Source organism: Schistocerca americana, chromosome X, assembly GCF_021461395.2.
Source record: "Schistocerca americana isolate TAMUIC-IGC-003095 chromosome X, iqSchAmer2.1, whole genome shotgun sequence".
NCBI lineage: Eukaryota > Metazoa > Arthropoda > Insecta > Orthoptera > Acrididae > Schistocerca > Schistocerca americana.
Window position 1 is genome coordinate 372,641,159 of NC_060130.1, and position 27,665 is coordinate 372,668,823.

Genomic DNA, 27,665 nt, shown 5'->3' on the forward strand with positions numbered 1-27,665 from the left:
GCAAGTCTGTTAGTATGTCACAGTGTGAGGCCTGTTCCTGGAAGAAGGCCTCAGCAAGAAGACTGAAATGTAGAGCCGGCCGAGGTGACCGAGTAGTTCTAGGCGCTTCAGTCTGGAACCATGCAACCACTACTATCGCAGGTTCGAATCCTGCCTCGGGCATGGATATGTGTGATGTCCTTAGGTTAGTTAGGTTTAAGTAGTTATAAGTTCTACGGGACTGATGACCTCAGATGTCCCACAGTGCTCAGAGCCATTTGAACCATTTTTTGAAATGTAGAACCAGAATCACTGAAGCAAAATATGAAGGCCTATGTTGTTATGCAACAAGCATCAGATGATTTTATTTCTACATTGTTGAAGCAACTGATGTGAGGAGTTGAACTGCTGTCGTTAGTAGAATGTAAATAATTTCTTGAATTTATTAAGTTTTTTCTTCTTGCAATGGACAATTTCAAAGGTAACCATTTTTTCCAAATTAATGATGATGGTTCAATACTCAAGACACAGTACTTGTACATAAGTTACAGAAAAATATGTGTGTGAATTTATCAAGTTAAATTTATTACCTCTTACAGGTATTAGATCACAGAGCAAACCCAACGACATTATGAATGAAGTCTACAGAGCAATGAAAGCACTAAACTATGTGAGTATTGAATTGTGTAGTTTTTTAAATATTCAGCAGTTTCAATGGTTGGTGAACTTACCAAATACTTTTTATTACTTGTTCAACATTTTACACCAGTGCAATATTTTCCTCATATTTTTGTTCTATTTGCAGTGATGTATTACATTTTCATGAATGCCAGATAAAGCAAATTGCAGCTAAATTCTTAAATTAGCTGTCGAGTATCAATTGTGTTCAGAGTGTTTAAGTGCAAAATTGTTTCTTATATATTGTGTGATGACAGATAAAATCATGGCCATTCTGCTTGGTATCAGTATTTTAGTGTTTTTTTGTTGTACTTGCTGCGGTAAGTTTGTGTACCGGATATCATAAAATCTGATAAATGAAGAATACTAAGAGTATTTCAAGCAAAAGTTTGGACATTTTGATTTCCATTTCAAAGCATGTATAAAATGAATCTTTACCAGAATGGAAAATTTGTGCCTTAACGCACTTATAAAATATTGAACTGTGAAGGGAAGCTTTTTTCGTAGGTTATCTGAACACTTAGTAGCACACTGAAGGAAAATTTAACATTGATTATTTGTCTTTGAATGTAAAGGTAAATTTGGGTATACTTAATGACCTTTGGTACCTGAAAAACAGTTATAAGTTTTGTTTAGTGCAGAATCAGTTCCAGTGTCTTCCTAATAAGTAAGAATTGGCAGCCATCACAGTCAGAAGTCACTCGCAGAATTCACAGTCAGAAGTCACTCGCAGAATTCAACAATCAAAGCACAAATGTCAAAAAGAGATTGGCATGGAAATACTAAGGGTGCTGGTCAGAGTAATAGCATATGTAATACCATGCTATGTTGCAAACCTAGTTAAGAGTCTTTGATCCACCATTGTTGTCCACTGAGGGACATAGGATGGCAGCAGATATCCCATGAGTACAGTTCAACCTCCATCCATCAGAGCACATGATAATGACAACTCCATCTGTTGTCAAAATATTGTGTTTATCTATCTCAAAGATAGATAGTGGTACAACTTGACTAGAAGAAGGGATCGCTTGGTAGGACATTTTCTGAGACATCGAGGGATCACCAATTTAGTATTGGAGGGCAGCGTGGAGGGTAAAAATTGTAGAGGGAGACCAAGAGATGAATACACTAAGCAGATTCAGAAGGATGTAGGCTGCAGTAGGTACTGGGAGATGAAGAAGCTTGCACAGGATAGAGTAGCATGGAGAGCTGCATCAAACCAGTCTCAGGACTGAAGACCACAACAACAACATCTCAAAGATCTGGATGTTCACTTGAGAAGTCTTTGTACATGCCAGGAAAAAATAAAGAATCTTTTTGTTATTATACCTCAAATAAATTGCTTTCTTAAAGCAGTATGATGCATGTCACAGAAACACTAAAAAAATGACTTTGAAGTTTCCAAAAACTGTTGAGAATAAAATTAAAACATTTTGAGCATGTGTGTAGGAGAGCGTGTAGCATTCTAGTATTGTAATGGCATTGGCTAGGTTGATTGTTGCTAGCAGTTATTTTTATTTCACTTCTATATTTATCATCAAACTGAAATGTTGGATAACAAAGTATTGAATCTTAATTTTTCAACTAAACTAACAGATTTTTTATTACTAATTGGGTGAAAATTAAAGTTTAGTGTATAAATGTGAAACTTCAGTTAGAAAATAAACAACATTTTTATTTCTAGAGATGGCACAGTATTATTAATATAGGTAATATTCAAAGTAAGAAAATTCAGTAATGTTTTTTCATTTGACAAGAAGACATTTCACATTTTTGTTCTAAATTTTAATTTTCTCTGAATACCTAGTGAAACCTTATAACCAAATACCTCTGGAATCAGAGGACATTCAGAAAACTGCAATACCTACACCGTTTAACTGTTTGAATTAGCATGTGTGTCTTATGGCGTATGGGACATAGCACAGACTTTCTAGCACTTTATTGGTTAAGTTTAGTGGGAAATAGACTTCTGCTTTGCATACACAAATATGTGGCATCATCACCCTCAGGAGAACATGAAAGACACCTACGCTTAGTTTTTCTGATGGTTTGTTGACTATGGAATCTTCATAAATCTGGTTAATGTGTCATTTGTGCTAACGAAGTGACGTTTCTGGGATTTTGGGTTATCGCAACATGTATGTATCTGCCTATGGAGCACATCAGTGCACTTATCTCTTCCACAGCCCCAAAAACGGCACACAAAATGCATCGGTACCTGCAGATGATAAACTTTTACCATCATTTTTTACCCCAAGCACCACTCTGTGCTGTACCAGCCAGCCCCAAAGTGCATGGTTCCATGCCTGTCATTTGGACTGATGAACTACAGGAAGCATTTGAAGCCTGCCAGACAAGCCTCACACAAGGTGCCCTCCTTGCTCATCTGATCACTGACACCCCACTAGCTATTTTCTCAGATGCCCTATCTCATGCTGTCGGTGCTGTGCTACAACAGAATGTAAATTGGCATTGGCAGCCTCTGGGTTTATTCTCCAAAAATATTACAGATGCTCAGTGATCATGGCCAATATTTTACACAGAACTTTTGGCAGATGGAAGGGCATGCTTTCGTTGTACATACAGACCATTGGCCACTGACTCATATTTTCACAGCCTCAAAATAACTATTTCCCAGTGCAAATCAACCACTAAATGTTAATTTGCAATTAACGACAGATCTTTGTAATGGCATCAGCATTCTCTTCTTACATACCTGCCTTCTGGATATGTAAATGACAAATGGAAGACATTCCCCTTCCCTTTGCCCTTCAGCATGCTGAATTATGTAATGAACCATTCACTGTGTCTCACGATATGGCCACGGCCCGTAATTCCATTCATAATCAGGTGATACAACATCTGATTGTTACTCAACACCTCCATCCCCTCAGGGTCTTCAACTGTTTTTAGTTGAACAGTGTCTTCCCTTTGCCGTGTCAAGATCGTATCATCTTTCCAATACAAAGCCAACATTCATCAACAGTTACTGGCTGACTAGCCTCACCAGTGTTCTCTGCAAACTGCTTGAAAGGATGGTTACCCAGCGATTATGCTGGCTTCTTAAATCTTGAAGCTTTATGTCCCTGTATCAGTGTGGTTTCCAGGAAGAAAAATCCACTACTGACCATCTGGTTAGGTTGGAAACAGCAGTCTGATAGGCTTTTTGTAAATGCCCCAACACTTCATTGCAGTCTTTTTTGACATACGTAAGATATATGACAATGCCTGCTGCCATCACATTTTACTTGTCCTCTATGACCGGGGCTTTTGAGGATCCATACCGTATTTCACTCGTCAGTTTTTAGCCCACCGGTTGGCCTCGGTTAGGGATGGTATTTCGCTCAGCTCTCCATGGGTCCAAGAGAACAGTGTCCCACAGACCTCTGTGCTAAGTGTCCGGACTGGTCAGGCCTGCGCTGTATGTCGATGACTTGTCCTTGGTACAGCTCCCACTCTGTAGTGTTGGCTAGACATTAGCTCCAGGGCACTGTCCAATGGGCGTTTGCTTGGACCATTTCCTATTGTTTCCAGTTCTCTCCTGCAAAAACAGGGTTCATGCATTTCTGTCACTGTACCATGGTTCATCGTGATCCAGAACTCTGCTTGGATACACAGTACTTGGACATTGTTGCACAGTCCTGAATTGTGGGACTCCTCTTTGAAAGAAGCTGACTTGGCTGCCACATATTTGCCAACAAAAGACTAACCGCATGTGAAAGTTAATGCTCTCTGCTTCATTGCCAACACCTCTTGCGATGTGGATAGCACTACTCTCCTTCCTGTCTGCTGGGCTCGGATCCAATCCCACTTTGACTATGGTTGCTAGGTTTACGCCTCGGTGGCACCTTTGGCATTGAAATTGTGAGACCTAATCCATCATTGTGGAGTTGAACTGGCTACAGGCACCTTCCGGACTGGTCCCTTAGACAGTCTCCTTGCCAAATTGAGGCTCTTCCCACTTCAGTTCCCATGGAACCAACTATTGCTCACCTATGCATTCAAAAATTTCCCGGTCATACAACATATCCTATTAATTTTGCGTACAAGTGACATTGACCCAGTGACACTCATCTTCACACTGGATTACCAGTTGGAATGTGCCTTGCAGCCCTCTGCCAGCATCTCTGCCTACCCTCCGTAGAATGTAACCCCTGTGTTTTCTCGCACAACCCCCCTTGCTTGGTACCCAGGCAATAAATTAGGACCAATCTACAAGGGTCATTTCAGTGGTTCTGCGCACTGTGGGATTCTGCACACTGTGGGATTCTGTATTCCTAGCAGGGCACCTTTATTGTTGAGCTTCCTGATTACTCAGGTCACCTCATGGGAAGCTTCATCAGTTATATCAAAATGTTTTCCGTGGAGTTGTTCCTTCAGTTTGGGAAACAAATCAAAGTTGGGTGAGCTCATATCAGGACTGTATGGTGGTTGGGAAGTTTTTCCCATTCGTAGTTGTCTAGCATTTCTTTCACTGGTAGGGCAATATGCAGTCATGTGTTATTGTGCAAAATGATGACACCAAATGCAAGTATGTCAACTTTCTTTGACAAATTTTCATGTGCAAAACATTTTGCACAAAACAGCTCGTAGTATGAAGGTGGTTTGAAAAGTTCTCAGAACAGAATAGAAAAAAAGTTCTTACATCCGTGAAACTTTTTTTTATTTTTCAATGTAGTCTCCTTGCAGATTAATGCACTAGGTCCAGCAATGTTCCAGTGCCTTGCTCCCACCTCGAAAACAAGCTTCCTCCAGGCCTGCAGAATAGTTGTCAACTCCAGCTATTAATTCTTCGTTTGAAGTGAATCTTCATCCAGCAAGAAAAATTTTCAGTGTATGGAAGAGATGGAAGTCTGATGGAGCCATATCAGGTGAATAAGGTGGGCTTGGCAACAATTCATACCTTTGTTCAAGTAATTTTGCCATGGTGACGGCACATGTGTGCGGACACGCATTGTCTTGATGGAAGATGACTTTCTTCCTTGCAAAACCTGGCTGTGTTACGTATATCTTTTGTTGCAGTTTGTCCAGGAGGTTAGTGTAGTTTTCTCCAGTAATTGTTCATCCAGTGGGAGATAATCTACAAACAGAATCCCCTTCGCATCCCGGAACATCGATGTCTCGACCTTTCCCGCCGAAGGAATTGTCTTTACTTTCTTTGGTGGCAGAGAATCAGCATGTTTACACTGCTTTGACTGTTGTTTTGTCTCTGGGGTATAGTAGTGCACCCAATTTTCATCTGTGGTCACAAACTGGCACAAAAAATCTTGTTCGTTCCTCCTAAAATGGGCCAACCGTTGTTCCGATATCTCCATTCTCATGTGTTTTTGATCCAGCATCAAGAGTCGTGGCACCCATCTTGCAGATAATTTTTTTCATTTCTAATTCTTCAGTTAGAATGTGATATACCCTTTCAGACGACATCTGGCAAGCGTGAGCAATTTCATGCACTTTCAGTCGGCGATCCTCCATGACCATTTTGTGCACTTTTGCAATGATTTCTGGCGTAGTGACACATCTTGGCCAACCACTGCGCAGATCATCATCTAAGCTCTACCGACCAAATTTTAATTCATTTATCCACTTGGCAACAGTAGAATATGAAGGAGCAGAGTCCCCAATGTATTTGTAAATCGACAGGAATGTCCATTGCTTTCATACCTTTCTTTACGAAGTACTTCATCACTGCACAAATCTCGATATTTTTTCAGTCTTCGCAAATCACTACACGGGAACAACAACAGAGCCACATCATTGCCACAGCTCCCTTCCAAGATCACTGATGTGGCACATGTTTACAGGCAACAGTCCAATGAATATCACGTGAATAACTCATTGCGCTAGTGTTGACCTCTCGTGGTGATTCCGAGAACTTTTCAAACCACCTTCGTATGCACGTGTTACAGATATCCCATGGGGCATTCTGTTCATTGCTGCTATGACTCCATTCATTTCATACCAAAAGATCATCATCATCAATGTCAGCTTTGATTGTTGGTGGCGGAGTTTCGGAATTTTTTTGGACATGAAGAGTTGGAACTTTTCCATTACGAAGACTGAGACTTTAGTTCTGGCTCAAAATCTTGTATCCAGGTTTCATCAAGAGCAACAATGCTTTTCAGAATCTGTTCTCTGTGTGTTTGATAACACTGAAGCAATTCTTCTGCAATCTGCTTTCTACTCTTCACTCAGGTCATGTGAAACCAATCTGACAGCAACTTTTCTCATCTTTAACTTTTCAGTTATGATTCTGTAAATTAAAGTGACAGACACCCTGGGATCATATGCAATTTTCTCACATTTTTCTCATCAATCCTCTCTCAAAATGTTAAAAATTACCTGAGAGATGTAGTCTGCTACAGCTGACGGTTTTGCACTTCTTGTGCGTACCCAAACTCCCTGGAAATGAGCAGACCACCATGATACTGTGCTACAATCTACTACACTACTCCCACACACCTCTCTCAAAGCATTGTAAATTTCCGTTGGGTTCTTTTCACGTAAATATTTGATTGTGATGTAGGAACACTGTTCATTACGTGTAATCTGACCTGACTCCATATCAACTTCATTTTTAAACTGAATTACTCATGACACAGCCATGTGAATCAGCAAAGACATATGACCATCATGCCTAAAGTCTTGCTCACAGCTGATGTGAATTTTAGCTTGATCACACCACCAAAATGGTCATGCAAGTGCAGTGTGCAGGACTTTTGAAATGATGTTTATATTTCGAAGACCTAAAGTTACAGCCACCCTCAAGTCCTTCTTGCATCTGTTCCTTTCAGTTCTTCAGGATATCAGAGTGCAATTTACACTGAAAGCTCTAAAACCATGTATGGGGCAGGTTATGCTTTTACATCTCCCTCCAATCAGGAACACCATTTGTTGCTGGAAATATCTAGCATTTTTTCAATGAAACTGAGGGCCATTAACAGAGACCTCCATTTTATTAAATGGGCCTCGCTTGACTGCCTTTTAATATGTAGTTACCCCATGGGCAAATTCCAGACCATTTCACATTGTTACTCTTGTCACCCTGTGATATCTGTGATTCATGACCTTCGCTCTGAACTTGATCGTACTGCCTGCTCAGTTGTCTTTTTCTGGGTCCCACACGTGTAGGTATCCTAGGGAACAAACTGGCCAGCTGTTTGGCTAGAGACTTAATTACTCATCCCCCATTCACTTTGAGAACACCAGGAGTGCATTTGAAGGTGCAACAAAGGCCTCTGCTCACTCAGACATAGACCATCATCTGGTGGGCTATTGCCACCTAACACCACACTGTCGGGGAGACTGCTGCTGCAGTGTACTCTTCCTTCCATTCCTCCCAGAAGGAATCCACCATTGTATAGTGCCTCTACATTGGTCGTACCTGACTAACACACAGTTTTTGTTGTGCATTGTAGTTGTGGAGCCTTACTGACAATTGCTCATATCTTGGTGGAATGCCCCCTCCTTCTGGCTGACCCTGCTGAGCATGGTCTTTTGAATTCTTCATCTCTCATGTTGTCAGACAACTCATGGACAATTGAACTGGTTCTTTCTTTTCTCTGTGACTGTTTTTTTTTCAGATATAACATTTTATGGGGTGAGAGCGGGACAGATTGGGTCGGGGTATCTCCTGCCACGTGCTGGGTCAGGGAGACCCTCGACCCTGACCACTTTGCCTGCTGCCCCCTCATCCATCCTTTCCTCTGTTTTCATTACTTTTAGGCAGTTAGCTTCTTTTTCAGCTGCATCCTGTTTTGAAGTTTTAGGAATAGCACTCTGTTGATTAGTGGGTGCTGTCTTCCTCTTCAGTGCTTTGCCTATGAGGGATCAGAGGTGAGGACAGCTGGGAGGGCATGCCTCCTGCATGTGCAGAGCCCTGGGGGACAGCCATTTATTTCTCTCATCTTGTTTTATTACTGATGGTCCAACTGATATCCATTACATTTTTAACCTTTTCCTTTCTGGATCTCTTGACTAAAAAGTACTCATTACTCCACTGCTTTCACCTGAAATTGGGTTGGTGGTGGTGGGGGGTTCCTCGCCATGGCTGAGTGCTGGAAGACTATTTGTCTGCTCTAACCTATGTAACTATATACGTTTACATCTCTGTAAATCATTCTTTCATCTCTGGCATCAGTATTACCTTCAGTGCCTCACTTTTACTACTCCTAAGTAATTTCCTCATCCAAGAACATTGCTGGTGGACATAACTACCTCTGAATGAACGAGCTCTTGACCAAGGAACTGATGATCTCACTGTTTAGTCCTTTACCCTAATCGTCAACCAACTTTACAATGTCAGTCAGCAAGTAAATGGTTCAAACAACATTAACAACTATGCTTTGTCTAGAATAGAAAGCATTTCCACACCCGTGGATTGTGTCGATCTTGGCGACAGCACAAAATGGTGGCAAGGAGATAAGGATCTGCTGCAAGGTAAGACAGCCCTGCACCGACTTTGCATCTCACTGCAAGTGTGATAAGTCACCATGCTGACAGTGGCTCTATATGCCAAACCTGCTGTGATGATGGTCTATGTGGACTCGGCCATCCAGGAATCCTTACTAACAAGGGAACATTCCCAAGTGTCAATAAACAATTGTGTTATAACGCCAAGTTTAACAAATATATTTCAAGGACGACACAATACATGAAGTTACAGATCACGTAAACAAAGTAAGACGTGTGTACACTGTGACAGTCAAATCAGCACTGAGTCCAAGTCTAGCGGCCGCTGGCTGGCTGGCCGCTTAGGTGGCATGGCTGCTGCATGGCTGGCAGGCAGTGCCGCATGTAGAGGATGCGCGTAACTGCGCGGCGGCACTTTGAAAGATTGGCGAGTCACAACACTTTTTCCCCCTTTGAATTTTTTGCACTGGTCTTGATGGAGGTGGCCTGTAGATTGCTAACATCCATAGGTGTTGTTTGACTGGCTGTAAAGTGTCGAGGAGGAGGCTTCCCGTATGGACGGAAGTGTCCCTGATGATAGTGGGTCGAGAGGACAGGAGACATGGGGGTTGAATCTGCTGGGGCCCCGTGCCCCAATCTGCCCATTGTGGCAGGTCCGGTTGTTACAACAAGAGACATGGCCGATGTGTCGGTGTCCGTAAGAGAAGGAGGTGAGTAGAGTTGCTACGACAGATGATGGTCATCTGGTTCATGCATGGGCACGTCTCCTGATGCCGTCAGTTCTTGTGCTGGCACCGAGATGATGGTAAGAGGGCTGCGTTGTGATTAATGAGAGATTCCAAGATCCCGAGTATCAGGTAGAGCCGAAGGTGGTGTAGCAGCATTTAGAACAGGCGTTGCCGGCACACGAGGCCGAAGTTGGTCTGAATGACTCACTGCAACACCGGTGTCCGTCTGGATTTCATACAGGCGTCAGCCACGGTGTCGTAAGATGTGGCCAGGACACCATTTTGGCCGCCTGCTTTATCTCCGTACCCATACAAGGTCGCCGGCGGCCGTGAGGTGGAAGGCCGTAGAAGATGAAGTAGCGTGCGGGGCTGTCGGCCATGTAAGAGCTCAGCCGGGCTGTGGTCGCCCATGGGGGTGAAACGGTAAGAAGCCAGAAATTGGAGAAGCGCATCATGAGCAGCAGAAGAAGTCAGGAGTTTACTCATCTGAGCCTTAAATGTGCGGACCAGTCGTTCACCCTCACCGTTTGACTGTGGATGGAACGGAGGGGCCGTGACATGCGTGATGCCGTGACGGGCACAAAAATCTGCGAAATTGGAAGAGGCAAATTATCAGTAACAAGAGTAGAGGGAAGGCTTTCCAAACAGAAAATGCGAGCTAGAGCATTGGTGGTTGCCGCGATGGTAGGCAACGTGCAACGGACAATGAAAGGAAAGTTAGAGTAGGCGTCAATAACGAGAAGCCAATAAGTACCTAAAAAAGATCCCGTGAAGTCAGCATGAATATGCTCCCAGGGCTTCTCAGGCGAAGGCCACGGTGACAAAGATGACTTCGGGGCGGCGGCCTGTGATGTACAAGGGCTGCAGGCAGCGACCATGTGTGCGATTTCAGAGTCGATGCTGGGCCAGTACACATGACGGTGTGCCAGAGATTTTGTGCGAGAGACACCCCAGTGCCCTTGGTGAAGGAGGCGCAAGACCGAAGCACACACAGACGCAGCTACCACAACACGCGGCGAACCATTGTCAGTGGAAAGGAGGATAACACCTTCCCTAGCCGTGAGGCGGTAACGCAAAGCGTAGTAGTTCCGCAACAGATCAGAAGTCTTAGTGGACAGATGATCTGGCCAACCCTTTTGAATACAGCGTAAAACCCGGGAGAGGGTAGGATCAGAACCTGTAGCAGCCGCCAGCTGGTCCCCGTTGATGGGGAACCCATCCACAACCCGCTGCTCGGCAACATCCAGGTGGAAACGCAAAAGTTCATCCCTATCAAATGCCAGATCAGGACCCATGGGAAGGCGAGACAGTGCATCAGCTTTCGCATGTTGAGCCGTCGGCTGGAAACGAATCTCATAATTTAAACGAGACAAGTAAAGAGCCCAATGCTGAGGGCGGTTGTCGGGAAGTGAAATTGATGGATGAAATAATGAAACAAGTGGTTTGTGGTCCATAACAAGATGAAATTTGGATCCGTAGAGAAAAACACCAAACTTATGAAGAGCATAAATAATGGCCAAAGCTTCTTTTTCAATTTGAGAATACTTTTGTTGGGCACCCGTGAGCGTTTTGGAGGCATAACCAATGGGTGCGCAAGGACTGCATCAACCCCGTATTGAGAGGTGTCCGTGGCAAGAACAAGATGTTGGCCAGGTTGATTAGTAGCCAGGCACGGGGCCTGTTTCAGCATAGTCTTCAATTTCTGGAAAGCCGCATCGCATGATGCGGACCAGTGAAAAGGCACGTTTTTATGCAACAGGTGATGCAACGGCCACCGAAGCCGCAGATGGTAAAAACCTGTGATAGTATGCTATTTTCCCCAAGAAGGCCTGCAGTTCCTTAACAGGTGTAGGGCGAGGAAGGGCATCGATCGCAGCGACAGTTTGCTGATGCGGACGAATACCATCCCGAGAGAGTTGAAACCCCAAGTACGTGATAGATGCCTGAAAAAATTTTGATTTCTGAAGAATACACTTAAGACCGGCAGTCTGTAAGACAAAAAATAGTGTGCGTAGATTCTGAAGACGTTCTTCAGTGGTGGAGCCATTGAAAACAATGTCGTACATGTAATTTTGCACACCCCGGGACAGGGAGCAATAATTGTTCCAAGAATCGCTGAAAGAGAGCAGGGGCACTGGCAACCCTGAATGGCAATCGTTGGTATTGATAGAGGCCGAAAGGCGTGTTAAGGACCAGAAACTGCCAGGAAGCAGCGTTGAGAGGAAGTTGATGACAAGCTTCTGACAGGTCAAGTTTAGAAAAATACTGGCCTCCAGCAAGTTTAGTGAACAGTTCTTCAGGTCGGGGCATAGGGTAAGTGTCGATGCTGCATTGAGCATTTACAGTGGCTTTGAAATCGCCACAGAGACGAATATCACCATTGGGCTTAGCAACGACAACGACAGGAGAGGATCACTCACTGGAAGTGACAGGAAGCAAGACCCCCGAAGCAGTGAAACGATCCAGCTCCCGTTTGATCCGATCTCGAAGGGCCACAGGAATGGGCTGAGCCTGAAAAATCTTAGGCCAAGCAGTGGGTTTGACAGTGATATGAGCTTCAAAGTCATTTGCACGGCCTAACCCAGGAGAAAAAAGGGACGAAAATGTCGTCGACAAGGAATCCAGTTGAGCATAAGGAATAGCATCAGAGACGATATTGACAGAGTCATCTATGGAGAACCCAAAAACGCGAAAGGCATCAAAATCAAAAAGATTCTCTGCGTTGCTATGGTTGACCACAAATATGGGACCAGTACGAACAACAGATTTGTAAGATACCTCAGCATTAAATTGTCCCAAGAGAGAAATCTTCTGTTTATTGTACGTCCGTAATTGCCTAGTGACAGGTGATAGGATTGGAGAACCCAACTGAAGATACGTCTGAGAATTGATGATAGTGGCAGCAGAACCAGTATCCACCTGCATGCGAACATCCCGACCAAGGATTTGGACAGTGAGGAATAACTTCCCTGAAAGTGAAGAAGTACCATTGACAGACAACACAGAAGCGGAATCAGCGTCACGTTCATGAACGTCAGGTATGTGGTCGGATTTGCAAACGGATGACACATGACCCTTCTTTTTGCATTTGTAACACACGGCCAAACGTTGGGGACAGTCCTCCCGGGAATGTTTCGTAAAACACTGCGGACATGAAGGAAGTTGCCGTGGGTTTTGCTGCAGTTTCTTAGAGGTTTGTTTATGCTGCGCTTGGGAGCGTACTGCAGCCACGTCGGCCGGCGGGGACACTCCGCACGCTTCGTCAACAGCACACAGAGGTTTTATTTCCCCGACGTCACCCCCTGCCTGAGTGATGGATAGGACTTCATCTAGAGTTGGATTTGCCAACTGAAGGGCACGTTGCCTAACTTCTTTGTCGGGCGCCAACCGGATAATAGCATCCAGTACCATGGAATCGACATAGGATTCTTTGTGAACATCAGTAACAAATTTACACTTTCGACTGAAGCCATGAAGTTCAGCAGCCCAAGCACGATAGGATTGAGTCGGTTGTTTTTGACAACGATAAAAGGCAACACGAGAGGCTACCACATGCATATGCTTTTGAAAATACACGAACAGAAGTGAGCACAATTCAGCAAAGGACAGAGACGCAGGATCTTTCAAAGGAGCCAATTGCAACAACAACCGATACATTTGAGGTGAAATCCATGAAAGGAACAGAGACTTACATGTTTGGTCATCTGCGACATGAAATGCCAAGAAGTGCTGTTGAAGACGTTTTTCGTAATCAGACCAGTCTTCCGCCGTCTCGTCGTAAAGAGGAAAAGGAGGTAGAGACAACGACGAGAGACGTCCCGCATTGGCTGCCACAACGAAATCACGAATCGCAGATGTGAGAAGGGTTTGCTGTTCAATGAGACCTTGCAATAGTTACTCTAAAGTAGCCATGGAAACCTGTGGGTCAACGATGAAAAAGAAAAATTCACTACCTCATCGCTAATTGTTATAATGTCAAGTTTAACAAATATATTTCAAGGACGACACAATACGTGTAAGTCACAGATCAAGTAAACAAAGAAAGACGTGTGTACACTGTAACAGCCAAATCAGCACTGAGTCCAAGTCTAGCGGCCGCTGGCTGGCTGACCGCTTAGGTGGCGTGGCTGCTGCATGGCTGGCTGACAGCGCCACATGTAGAGGACGCACGCAACTGCGTGGCGGCACTTTGAAAGATCGGCAAGTCACAAAAAATTCTGATGAAACTTGGTGGGTGAAATAATGCAATACATATTTCTTTAGTTTTATGTATTTATTATTATTATTATTATTAGTAGTAGTAGTAGTAGTAGTATTAATTATTTTATTCTTGCCCAATTTCACTTTTAAGGGGTGAAATACACCCAGAAAGATAATTTGGCATATTGGATTTGGAGGGAATATCTTTCAAATGAAAATATATATATAAAATATTTCTCATATAAAAGTTGATATGTAATTAATGTTCTTGAAAACTGTATACTCGAATTTTGTAATAATTTGAAATTTTGCAAAATACCCCACTGCCATTAATTAAGTTTGAAAAATTAAAACTTTTTTACAACATATATAAAAGAAGCTTTTGAGCTACATATGTCCATGTGTAATAAAGCTGTGTCTGAAATACAATTTTTGGAAACTAAGCTGTACACAGTGTGCTTTTAGAGTATTTTCAGCATACCTAATTAAAGTATCTAAACATTCATTGTTAGTCCAGTCATGTATTTTATTTATATTTATTTTATGTTTTATATAGTTATTTTACATTCATTCTTCATCAGATTACTATTTCACATAAGTGTATTGTGTTAGTTGAAAATAATAAGTAACTCATTATTATGATACAAAATAATTACAGTAATGATAAGTTGAAAATAATAAGTAACTCATTATTATGATACAAACTAATTACAGTAATGATAATCTATAGATAAATGCTTAGCACATAACATTGTCCTGCACTATGCACATAAAACAAATGGAATTTCTTCACGTAATACAGAGGATGGAGAACACAATGTTAAACAAAATTCTCCAGGATTTCAAATTGTCATAAATGCTCTTCTAAATATTCTGATTTGTGGGAGGCATATTTCAGTACATTGGTAAGCCTAGGCAAAAAGAAGTGGTTATGTACTAGTACTGCAGCTTCTTTATATTGTTTCTCAAATGGAGATTGACATCAAAATCATTCAACAGTCGCATTCGGGAGGACGACGGTTCAATCCCGTCTCCAGCCGTCCTGATTTAGGTTTTCCGTGATTTCCCTAAATCGTTTCAGGCAAATGCCGGGATGGCTCCTTTGAAAGGGCACGGCCGATTTCCTTCCCACTCCTTCCCTAACCTGAGCTTGCGCTCCGTCTCTAATGACCTCGTTGTCGACGGGACATTAAACACTAACCACCACCACCATCATTCAACAGTATTAGATCTGAAAGACTTTTTGTAAGGTGTTTCTAACATTGAAAGCTGTATACGTACCACGTCTGTACATGTAATATTGAGTCCTGTGAGATCACCAGATGAACAAGTTTCTTGCCGTCAAATATGATAGTCAAAACAATTTTTTCCCTCTGGCAACTCACCTTCTCATAGTTTTAAAAGACACTAATGATGAGTTCAGACCAAGAATTCAAGAATTCTTTTTGAAGCCCCAAATGTCCCTGTGACAGCATTGAAATCTGATAAACAAATGTCCAACCAGCTTGAAAGATATTTGAAAGATGTTTTCTTTCCCAGTGACAGAAAAAATCTTATTATTGTTAAATTCTTAGGGCTGTCAGTGTGAAAGAACTGTATAGAGCATCGTACCTGAGGACAAGAAACTTGTTCGTCTGGTGATCCCAAAGGGCTCAATGGCACAGGTGCACAGTTGTGAGATATATACAGCTTTTGATGTTGGAAGAACTTCATGAGAAGTTCTAGTTCTGTTGAATGATTTTGATGTCAGTTTCCACCTGAGAAACAATATAATTAAGCTGCAGTCGCTAATACGTAATCAATTCTTTTTCCCAAGACTTACCATTGTACTGAAATAAATCAGAATATTTAAAGAATCGCCCATGACAGTTTGAAATCCTAGTGAATTTTGTTTTATGTCATGTTCTCCATCAAGTATATTATGTGGAGAAATTTCAGTTATTTTATGTACATGGTGTGGGAAAACATTGTGTTTTAAGTATTTACTTATGGATTATCATTATTATCATAATTTTGTATCATGATAATGAGTTACTTATTATTTTCAATTAACAAAATACATATATGTGAAATGGTAGTTTGAAAAAGAACGAATGTAAAACATAAAATATCAACTTAAAACACAAAACAAATATAAATAAAATAAATAATTAGACCAATATTGAATGGTTAGATATTTTAATTAGATATGTTGCAAATACTTTGACAGCACATCGTGTACTGCTTATTTCCCAAAAATGGTAGTTCAGAAAGCAGCTTTATTGCTCATGGATGTATGTAGCTGGAAAGCTTCTTTTATCTATGTTGTAACAGAAGTCTTCATATTTCAGAGTTAAGCAATGGAGGTGGGATATCTTGCAAAATTTCAAATTATTACAAAATTTGATTATACAGTTTTCAAGAACATTATTTACATATCAGCTTTCATACGAGAAACATTTTTATATATCATTGTTTCAAAGATATTCCTTCTCTATGGAATGTTTACTGAACAGGGCATGGGACTTCAGTCCCCCCACTCCCCTCTCTCTCTCTCTCTCTCTCTCTCTCTCTCTCTCTCTCTCTCTCTCTCTCTGTGTGTGTGTGTGTGTGTGTGTGTGTGTGTGTGTGTGTGTGTGTGTGTGGGTGGGTGGGTGGGTGTGTGCGCATGCGTGCATGCGTGCGTATGCATGCGTGCGTGCGCGTGCCTTGCTTTAATCTTCCTGACTTTTAATGGTGAGGCCTCATTTTATGCTAACATCAGTGAGGTTTCGAACAACACTTTTGATCAGAAGTTTATGTGGCTGCAAAATCCGATGTACTTTAGAATTCAATGCATCAGAACATGTAATATCTTAAAAATATGTTGCACAATGAGTAGAGGGAGGAGATCAAGCCTGTATGCTCCAATTTTGTACAGCTTCTGTGTGGCCCTGGCTTGATTATGATTGCATGCTGTGTATGGATCCATCAGATTATCATACTTAAAGCTATTGGATATAGTCCACAATATAGGAATTAGTTTGGCTACAGGGGTATTTAGAAGTAATCTTATTCCCAGGCTTTGTACCAAGGCAGGCACAGTGCCATTTCACACCATGCAGCAGCTACTCAATGTTGGAATTAGTTAGGCTACATGGGTGTTGAGAAGTAGACTTATTACCAGCCTCTGCACCAAGCCTGCTACACTGCCATTTCACAACACACAGCAACTACTCATGCTGCAACAAGCAATATATAATACATAATACATTCCATAGCTCACGTGTATGTATACTGTATCGTGCCATACCATACCATACCATAACTAACAACCCATGGAGGGACTTCAGTTATCATCCATTAGCAATGAGGCCATTTCAGATCCTTCCAAAAAGCCACTATTTGGAAACAGTTGAGGCAGATATTAATGTTTGGAGCAAGGTTGGACTAAATCAATACCTTGACTTCTTAAGACCCCAGAATTGTTTTAAATTTGCCTAATTTTAGAAAAGAAAGCATTCCATATGTGATTTTTGGATCTTTGTAGTAACTTAGATGAGCACTACAGTCTCATCATTGTGCATACAGAAATGTCAGGACAGGAAGACCCCAAAGGTTGCTCAGTAGTTTTTTCTGATCAGGTTTTCAAGCTCTACTTTCCAGATACCTTTACTGTGTACAGAGTTGTACAGTCAACAAAACAAGATTGTTTACATGTCTCGATAAGCTCGGGTACCTTTGATTGTGTACAGTTTGCCGGAATGGCAATAGCAGCAGCACTACATGTAACACACTTTTAGCAGTGTATTTGTTCCTTTGTTATTGTAATGATTTTATATACTGTAGTGAACTCAGGAAATTGCTTCTGATATCACATAACATGAAAATTACAAATGAGATCTCCCCACACTGGGAGCCAACAATTAATTGATGTCAGCAATTAAATGAAACCAAACACAAAAGGTTATGAGATTAAGAGGTTGTGATAAATGGAACAGATTGCGTAGATGATGAGAACATGAAAAAAAAAAGGTATTTTTTTCAGCACCATTTACACAGAACAGAACAAAATTACAAATCTCAGGGCCGATTTGACTGGGCATGGACACGACGCAGTTATTGAGGGGAAGCAGGGAAGGATAGATGAATCATCTCACCATTATTTTAGATCATTTGTTGTGTCGTGCTGTTGGCAGAAGGTGCTGTGTCAGTATGATGCTTAGTCTCAGAGCTGTGCAGTCTGAGTTGAATGCTCTCATCTCAGTCGCAGCGTTCCGGTGAGGCCCAGGCACAGCTTGTCTGTCCGTTGTGGGTTGCATGGCCAAAGCAGCGATATCACAGTGTCGGAAGGTGGATGTTGGCAATGGATGGAAGAGATATCATGTCCTCTTGCTTCTGCACTGCCTCACTGACTTTCCTCTTCACTCCTCATCCCTCTCTCAGCTCAAAGGTTCCTTGAAATTTTCTCCTCTCACAGCATTGTCATTGGCAGACTCAACTTGCAATGCTGCCCGATGACTGTTCTGTTATGTGCCCACTCCTCTCAGTGCAGGGTGGACACTTCTTATCTTGCATGGGCCAGTGTGTGACTCAGGAATTGGTGTCTTTCTCACGATTTCACCAGCACGGTTGGCACATTCTTCTGATGTTTTTCTGCATTCTGAAGTTATTGTGAGAGCATCTGTACAACACTTCTTTCTCTACGTGAGTCCTGGACAGACTCGTGCTGCATGGCTTCGTTCAGAGTCTGTTGGCAATGTGAGTTAGAAGGAACATCCTTACTGTACAGAGAACATCTTTTTAAGAAGGCTGACATCTTTCACAAGCCTCTCTGTGCAAATTCTTCATGCTTTGTGTACACTCCTTTCAGTGCCTGTGTGGTGCTGTAATCGTTAACACAATCTTGCTTTCTATAGCGGATAAAATGTCTGCTGCTAAGCCAGAAGAACACTCATGCTTTCATGTGTGAACTCTTGATGTTCTATCCTAATGACTACAGGGGTCCATTAGTTTTCGACACGCTTCTCATTGTCTGCTAGACTCTTTGCAGTGTGTCCATTCTTAAGCGAGGTGAGGGCATCCACCTGGCTACCCCCTGTGTGTTTGTAGAATGGCACCGGTGTCCACTTCTTGGGCACTCACCGCATGGGGTTTGGCTGGCTTTCTCCATGGCCACTGGCAGTGTGAGTCAGCAAAGGAGGTCCCAGGTGGAGGTATCACAGTTATGATTATCTGTGAGTGCACATAATTACCACATATTCTTTTATTTATACATTATAACACATTTATCTGTTTGAAATGGCAAGATGCTACTGCCTTGAATAAACAATAAGAGCAGTTTTGTATATCTGCTTGTGCATCTACATACATACACAGCAAGCCAACGCGTGGTGCCCGGCCGCAGGTACCACTACTAGTCATTTTATTCCCTCTTCCCCCCCGCCCTGAGGCAGTGTTACTTGATCGAATTTGTGGTCAACTTACCACGGATCAGTATATGCACATCATGAAACATACTGTGGTGCCGAGTGTGAGGATGTATTATCTCAGTGGAGTGATTCCAGTTCCAGTATGACCACTTACTGGATCACACAAATCAGATCATTCAGCAATGGTTTTTGCAAAAGGCTGATGTCATCCTGATTGACCATCCTGTTTAAGTGCCAGACTTGAATCCCATTGAAAATTTATGGGCCAAAATGAAGTGTCATATGAACTTAAACTAGCCAACACTCACCCCTATGGGACCGATGACCGTAGCAGTCTGGTCCCTTTAATCCTCAAACCAACCAACTCACCCCTATCATACATGACCAACTGTGGGATCCAGTGTTGGATACATATGACACTTCATGTCTCATGGACAATGAGAACACATTGACAGGAAAATTAAAAAAAAAAAAAAAATTAAATTAAATTTAAAAAAAAAATTGCAACACCAACAAGGAGTTGTGTGACAAAATGAAAGTTGGTGGGCTTGTTTCTATATGTGAAAGATGTTCTCTATTCATATTTCACACCAGTCGCATAAGAGTAGCACTAATAGTGCCATTATGAGGATCCAAATCAGTTTTGTTTTAAATACACGCAGTAATGATCATGAGCATGAGTTACCTTTGAGCTTAGAAATGGTGAGTTTATGTTAGTCAAGAATGCCTTTAGAACGACAAACACGCCATTATCAACACCTCACTGACTTTGAATGAAGTCATGTAATAGGGCTACGAGAAACTGTTTGTTCCATCTGTGATACTTAAAAAAGACTTGGCAGGAATGTAGCCACTGTACATAATTGCTGGCAGCGGTGGTCATGAGAATGTATGGTCGCAAGAAGATGGGGCTCCGGATGGCTACGAGGCACTACCAAGAGGTAAGACCACCGTGTTCGGTGTATGTCTCTGGTGCATTGTACTCCATCTGTAGCAGTTGGCACCACAATGACACAACGAACTGCTACAAATTGGTTACTTCAAGGACAACTCCAAGCCAGAAGCCTTGTAGCATGCGTTCCACTGACCCCAAACCACCACCATTTGCAAGTTCAGTGCTGTCAAGCGAAAGCTCATTTGGGAGGGGGGGGGGGGGGCAGAGTGGGGTCTGTTGTGTTTTCTGATTAAAGATGGTTCTGTGTCCGTGCCAGTAATGGCTGTGTGTTGGTTAGGAGGAGGTCAGTTGAGGGCTTGCAACCAACCTGTCTGCGTGCTAAACGCACTGGACATAGACCTGGAGTTATGGTGTGGGGTGCGATTTTGTATGACAGCAGGAGCACACTCATGGTTATCCCATGTGCCCTGACTGCAAATTTGTATGTCCATCTGCCGATTAAACCTGTTGTGCTGCCATTCATGAACAGCATTCCAGTGGGTTTTTTCCAATAGGATAACACTCATGCATATACCTCTGTTGTAACCCAACATGCTCTACGGAGTGTTGATATGTTGACTTGGCCTGCTCGACCCCAGATCTGTCTCCAATTGAGCATATATGGGACATCATTGAATGACAATTCTAACGTAATCCACGAACAGCATTAATCATCCCAATATTGACCAACCAAGTGCAACAGGCATGGACCTTCATTGCACAAAGTGACATCCAACACCTAAACAACACAATTCATACACATTTGCATTATTGCATTCAACATTCTGGTGATTACACCTGTTATTAATGTACCAGCATTTCACATTTGCAATGGCTTATCTCACGCTTACGTTAATCTGTGGTCTCACAATGTTAATCAGTTAAATATGTTATCTAAACAAATATATTCCTAAAATTTCATTGCTCTATGTTAATTATTTTTTGGTGTTGCGATATTTCTTGCTATCAGTGTATTTACAGAGGCTGACCACCTCCATACTTCTTCAGGTGAGGCCGGTATTACACGTAATGCCAGTGGTGGGTCGACCTCATACTAGTCTCATCCCTGATGTGAAAGTTCGCTTGCTTCCAGTACTCCACTTTATATTACAACAATTGATATAACTGTATGTTAATCTGAAATCTACATGAAATCATTGTACTTAAGATTTTATTTACTGAATTTGTACTACTAAACAACTAATACAATTAAATTTGGGAAAAAGGTCAGTTTGAATTGAAAAGTTGTCCTAATGAGATACAGTCAGAGAAAACGCTTAATATTGTCGCAGAAGAAGCTGAGTAGTACAGTCATCGGGGGTAGTGGTTATGATACTAGACTGTTGCATGGAGGGTCATGAGTTCAAAACTCCACTGAACTGTAAAATTTTAATTTCTATATTCCGTTCGAGTACATTTTAGAAGTATCCACAAATGTTAAGAATCATCGTACTGGAATGTTCTGTAACTGTATATATACCATGTGTGTTCTGGCTGGAGGCAGTTCACTCCGCACTCTTGTATGTGCAAGTGCTGAGTAAACCTTCATTAAGTGAAGTTAGTGTTCGTCATTCATCTAATTACACCTTCTTCTACATAGTATCAACCAATACAAGAACATTTTAACTTATAACATAATAGTATTTTCTTCCTTACCACATCTCCAACATTTTTAGCATTTATTTTGGTAAATAGGTGCATTCAGGGCATACAAAAGTTCTTTTTCACATTAACGTTCTTCAGGAGCAGAAGGATAGCATTGTCCTCAGTTAAATTTGTATGACTCCGAACAATTGGAAGATTATGTTTCCTGTGTTTTTTCTCTTGCTCTCTTTCAAGTATAAAAACTTTGGCTTCTGTTCTCTTTGATTCTGCCATAGCTTTTGTTATCTTTGAATTGTTTCAAATGTTACCAGTATGGGAACAACATTAGTTACTTAACAGATTCAGAACATGCTGAGTCTGCTAGATCAGAGGTGACTCTTGATGTGCCTTGCTGATTTTGAGAGCTGGCCATATACCATTTGGGCCCACATATACTCTGTTTACATCTCGTGTGTCAAACTTCTGATGTATTGCAAAGTCATTGTCTCTAAGTACATGCCCATTACATGGGAAGAGTCCCAGTTTTCAGAGTCTGTTTATAACATTTCCCATTGTTACTACTCTCAAGTAGACCACTCCAAATAACCTTGTAATAAAATATAAGGCTACTACTTGAAATGAATTATTTTCCCATCAGGTTTCTATTTCTTGGGATAAGGTGTTTTAAATGGTCCCATAAATTTCACACAAGGGGCTGCATTTTATGCTGGGAATGTGGTTCTAAGCAGATGATGTGGACATGGTTTTCTCTTGTTTTGTCTGTCATAACTTAACTTAACTTAACTCTTCCCAAACAGGCCATGAAGGCCCAATGGTACCGACCAGCTGCCGTGTCACCCTCAGCCCACAGGCGTCACTGGATGCGGATGCAGATGTGGAGGGGCATGTGGTCAGCACACTGCTCTCCTGGCCGTATGCCAGTTTCTGAGACTGGAGCCACTAATTCTCAATCAGGTAGCTCCTCAGTTTGCCCCACGAGGGTTAGTTTGCCTCACAAGGGTTGAGTGCACCCCGCTTACCAACAGTGCTCAGCAGACCGGATGGTCACCCATCCAAGTGCTAGCCCAGCTCGACAGTACTTCACTTTGGTCGTCTGATGGGAACAGTTGTCAGCACTGTGGCAAGGCTGTTGGCTTTGTCATACAAATGTGATATAATGCCCATCAAGTAGTAGCACAACAGGAACATTACCAGATGGCTTCACAAAGTTCACAAAATTTTCAAACCACTTAGTAAAAACATGGGTCTGAATCCAGCTACCAGGGTGGCAAGGTGAGGTTACCCCAATATGAGATAGCGTGTGCTAATATGAGATATTGCAGAGTATTAGGATACCCATGGTATTGTATATTAGGCATAAGCAGTAGAAAGTTAGCCTCATAGTTAGGCTGTGTGGTTTGAAGCTAGTTAAGCTACGTGGTTTGAAGGACGATTCATTGTATCAAATGAAAGGGTACTTTGTGAAGAATATAATCACATGAATATTGTTTCAATAGTTACTCAGCTTCACATATTAAAGCCCTACAAGTTCAAACACTCAAAAAACTTGAAATTCAACAATCTCCAGCCCCATAATGTCTTATTGTCACCGCCGTACACCTCAGGTACTATGAGAACTAAGTTCTGATACTTCCCAACAGAACTGAGCACTTATTTTAGTCAGAACCTAGCTGTCTCATTTTATTTGCAAACTCACAGATCACCAAAATTATTGAGTTTTGTTTCCTTTGAAACTGTATTCAGTGCTTATCCTGTGAATTGGAAAGTCGTGCAAATTTCGTACCTGCTTATCTCTTTCGTATCATTATACACATCCAACCTGATATAATAAACATTTTCTGATGTAATTTGAATGTCTTATTCAGACCGATCACATCAAATCATTGAACTTATTCTTCCCAGCATAATTGTAAGTTTACTTAAGGACCAAATTTTATGAGTTAAGCATTTACTGTCTCATACCCTGATTGCATCTTAAGGACTTTTTTTTCTGCTGCACCTGCTTTCCTGTTCTCTCTGCTACTTCTGTGAATAGTTTTATCCACAGACAAAGCTCTCCTCTTGAGAACTTAATTTGGACTTGATTATTTTTGGAATTGAGAATGGTAGTGAATTTTAGTGTTCCCAAATAAAAAGGCAAAAGTAGTATGTTGAGCTTGACACTTGCATTTGAGTGCATAATTTAAAAAAAAGTATATTGTTGCACACAGTACAAGTGAAAACTGGCTTTTGAATTTGTTTATTTGATGCATCACAGAATGGTACAACTTATAACAACATACAACAACACCCGGGAGCAATACAAAGTCGATCGCATAACAATGTGTCCAAATCTTGAGGGCTGCAAGGTAGCTAACAGTTAAAGGCACAGCATGGCCTGATCCTGAAGGTTCGCATTGTCCTAAATATAGGAAAGTGTAGATATCATTGGCATTGGTGGTGCTAGTTTTGAGTTGGCACTTGCAACCTGTGTTGCAGACTCACACTGGGGGCCAATGGAGGGAGCCTCTGGCATTGGTCCCCACATACACAGCTAATGAGCCTTAACTCAGCGCATAAAATGTCTGTGGCATGCTGGTGTACAGAGTTGCTTGTGTGGCTGGTGTAGCTATAGCCCAGCATGGGCATTAATGGGGAGAAAGTGTTGCAACAGTGTGCGACATGATTACACACTGAGAGTGCCTGATGTGGGACTTAGCCATTTCCATTCACATCTACATCAGTATTGCACAATCCACCTGACAGTGTGCAGCAGAGGGTACTTTTGGTACCACTAACTGATTATCCGTTCCCTTTTCCATTCAAGAATTTTGTCATTGTGGTCATTTTGTGACTAGTAGGCTTTCCTGGTGTAATAAGTCTTGAAAGTCTCTTTGAGTTTGCTGCCGTATCCTAAAATCAACTTGACTCGATGTTTTGGCAATCCAACTGGTCGCCATCTTCAGGAGAATGCTGCTTGTGCTGATGAGTCCCACTGAGAACTGATGCCAGGCTGCATATCAATGTCCTATATAGGCCACTGTTCAGTAGACGGTGCATGCGCCACCCATCATGGTTGCTGCCCTCCAAGACAGGGAGGTGGCGCTGCCCTTAGTAGAACACTGCTGGCAACAGTATATCGCACCGAAGAATGTTCAATTTTGATGCGAGATATACAGGATTCCACGTCTTGCTAAGAGGAAACCCATTGTCTCTGTTGATTAAATTATTCGCCAACCTAATTTCAATCACCTCTTTATAGACACTGTTCCAAAAACTGGAAATGTTGGCAACTATCACAGTTTCATCAAATTTCACACTGTGTCCCTCATTTAAGCAGTATTCTGCTACTGCAGATTTTTCCAGCTGTTGTAGCCTCGTATGATGGTGATGTTCCACACTCCTGTCATGAACTGTGTGAATCAAATGGCCAATGTAAGCCTTCCCACACTGACACAGAATTTTTTATACACTGGGTTTCCTAAGCCCCAAATCATCTTTAACAGAGCCGAGTAGTGCCCCAATCCTAGAAAGTGGACGGAACACACTCTTAATGTACTGATCTATGTTCCTCTTCATGCACCTCCAGAGATGGTCCAAACTCCATAGCCCAATGAATCTGCTTCTCGGAGTATCCACTTTCCTTAAAAACAGCCATCAAATGCGCAAGTCGATTTGCAGCCTGGCATCAGTTCTTAGCAGGACTCATCAGCAGAAGCAGCATTCTCCTGAAGATGGCAACCAGTTAGATCACCAAAATGTTGAGTCAAGTTGATTTTAGGATCTGGCAGCAAACCCGAAGAGACTTTCAAGATTGTGGTCATTTTGTCAGACATTTGTGGGAGGAATCAATAATATGATGTCCAACTCTTCCCAGAAAGTGGTCCCTCGAAATTTCAATAGTAAATCTCTCTGTGATGCTCACTGCCTCTCTTGTAGTGTCCTCCATTGGAGTTTGTTGAGCAAGTCTGTATTCCTCTCCCGCTGAATAAATGATCATGTGTGCTGCTCTTTATTGGATCCTCTCTCTCTCTCTCTCTCTCTCTCTCTCTCTCTCTCTCTCTCTCTCTCTCTCTCTCTCCCCCCCTTCTATCGGTGCTACCTGGTAATGGTCCCAGGTTGATGAACAGTACTCAAGAAATGGTCAAACGAGCACCTTGTAAGCCACTTCCTTAGTGGACATGTTACATTTGCTAAAGATTCTTCCCATAAATCTGAGTGTCACATCTGCTTTTCCTATGTTTGTTTTATGTGGTTGTTCCCCTCGAAGGCACAGTGCAAACACTTTTATTTTCTTGACTGTACATGATTGTTACAGCACTAAAGCAGATGAGGTGAGACCTAAGGAAGAAGTTTCTCTTCTGCTCCAATGCCGTTAGTGCTCTCCAGGCCTTTTAACAAATGTTTCCACAGAGAAAATGATCCCAAATATATAGTACACCATTTTTCTGCTATAACAGCAGTGGAAGCAGGTTGTATGCTACTAGATATTGAAGCACATGTGGTTAAAGGGAAATGAGCAAGCTGATATAGCAGCCAGTGAGACCTGTAAGGATGACAGAGTTGAAGAATTTGAAATTGGCCTACAGGTTCTAAACTCACTGTCATGTGCCATTGTAAGGAAAAGTGACTTGATGCAAGGGGCAACAAATTGCAGAACTCGAATTCTACTGTCCAACTATGGGGTTCCTCCTCCTTGTCACAAACATGGTATGAGGTCTTTCTCACTCAGCTTTATATAGGACGTACCCACTTGAGGTCTATTTACAATGGACATGACATCATGGAACACCACTTTACTACATAACACAGTGTATTTCAAGTGGAAACATTCACACTAACTGCTGACAAAATGTAATGTTATTGAACCTTATCAAGGATTCTCTCGAAGAAAGTTTAGCCATTTTGATGTTTGTCTGTTAACATCTGAAGTTAATCGGTATGCACTGAGTGCCTCCATGCTATAGTAGTGGATTCTGGACTTTTGCGTCTTCTTCATTTCTGTTTTATTGCTTGCTTTGTTGTCATGAAACATTACAGAGGTTGCATTAAGACTCAGTATTTTTCCAAAAAAGAGGCAATGTATGACTGTGAAAAACTTTTAGGTTTTGCAATACATGGGCAAAGAAAAAGTCTACCCTGTACATAAATGAAAATGTAAATAGGTGCAAGCTTTTCGTATTAAAACTGCTTTAGCATTCAGCTTCCAGCAGTGTGTAGAATTTACCACATGTCCTTTACCAGTAACATCCAATATAAATTTTGCTTTAGTCATCATTTAATTCTAGAATCATTACTAGTTTCTTGATTTGACACTATATTCCAGTGTTTTGCAATACTGGTTTCTTTTAATCACTTCACTTTCTCCATTCAGTACTGGACTGTGAAGCATGATGTGATGTTCACATTGTATCTGGTGTGTAGACACCACCATTTTCCATTATGTAATTGGAAGCACTATTGGTGTCCAGTGCGAATCATCATTTACATGTGACTCTTTGCACTTTCTGTAGTATACATATTACCATTTAATGAAGTGGGCTTTATATTTTTATGAGAGCATAGTATAAATTTAAATAGGGTTTGTCCTATATTTCAACTGTCAAGAAGTTGAATTTGGTGCAATTTTGTGTATGTGTGGACTCCAACCCAAGTTTTTAGGCTGGAAATTTTAGTATGCTGCAGGGTGGCTGGCTAATCTATTTACTCAATAACGACATTCCAGGCGCTAGTTTCTGCCATAGTTCCCTTTCCCAGTTGGGC

The 27,665-nt window shown here is 41.8% G+C and overlaps 1 protein-coding gene across 2 annotated transcripts in view; it reads left to right on the forward strand.

Moving 5' to 3' along the window:
* Positions 1–27,665, forward strand: part of LOC124556729 (5'-AMP-activated protein kinase catalytic subunit alpha-2) — a 156,317-nt gene that overhangs the window by 81,117 nt on the left and 47,535 nt on the right. For both annotated transcript variants that reach the window (XM_047130727.1, XM_047130728.1), the window contains one exon: positions 579–649. In XM_047130727.1, the coding sequence (XP_046986683.1) occupies positions 579–649 (71 nt within the window). The remainder of the gene's footprint in view (positions 1–578; positions 650–27,665) is intronic.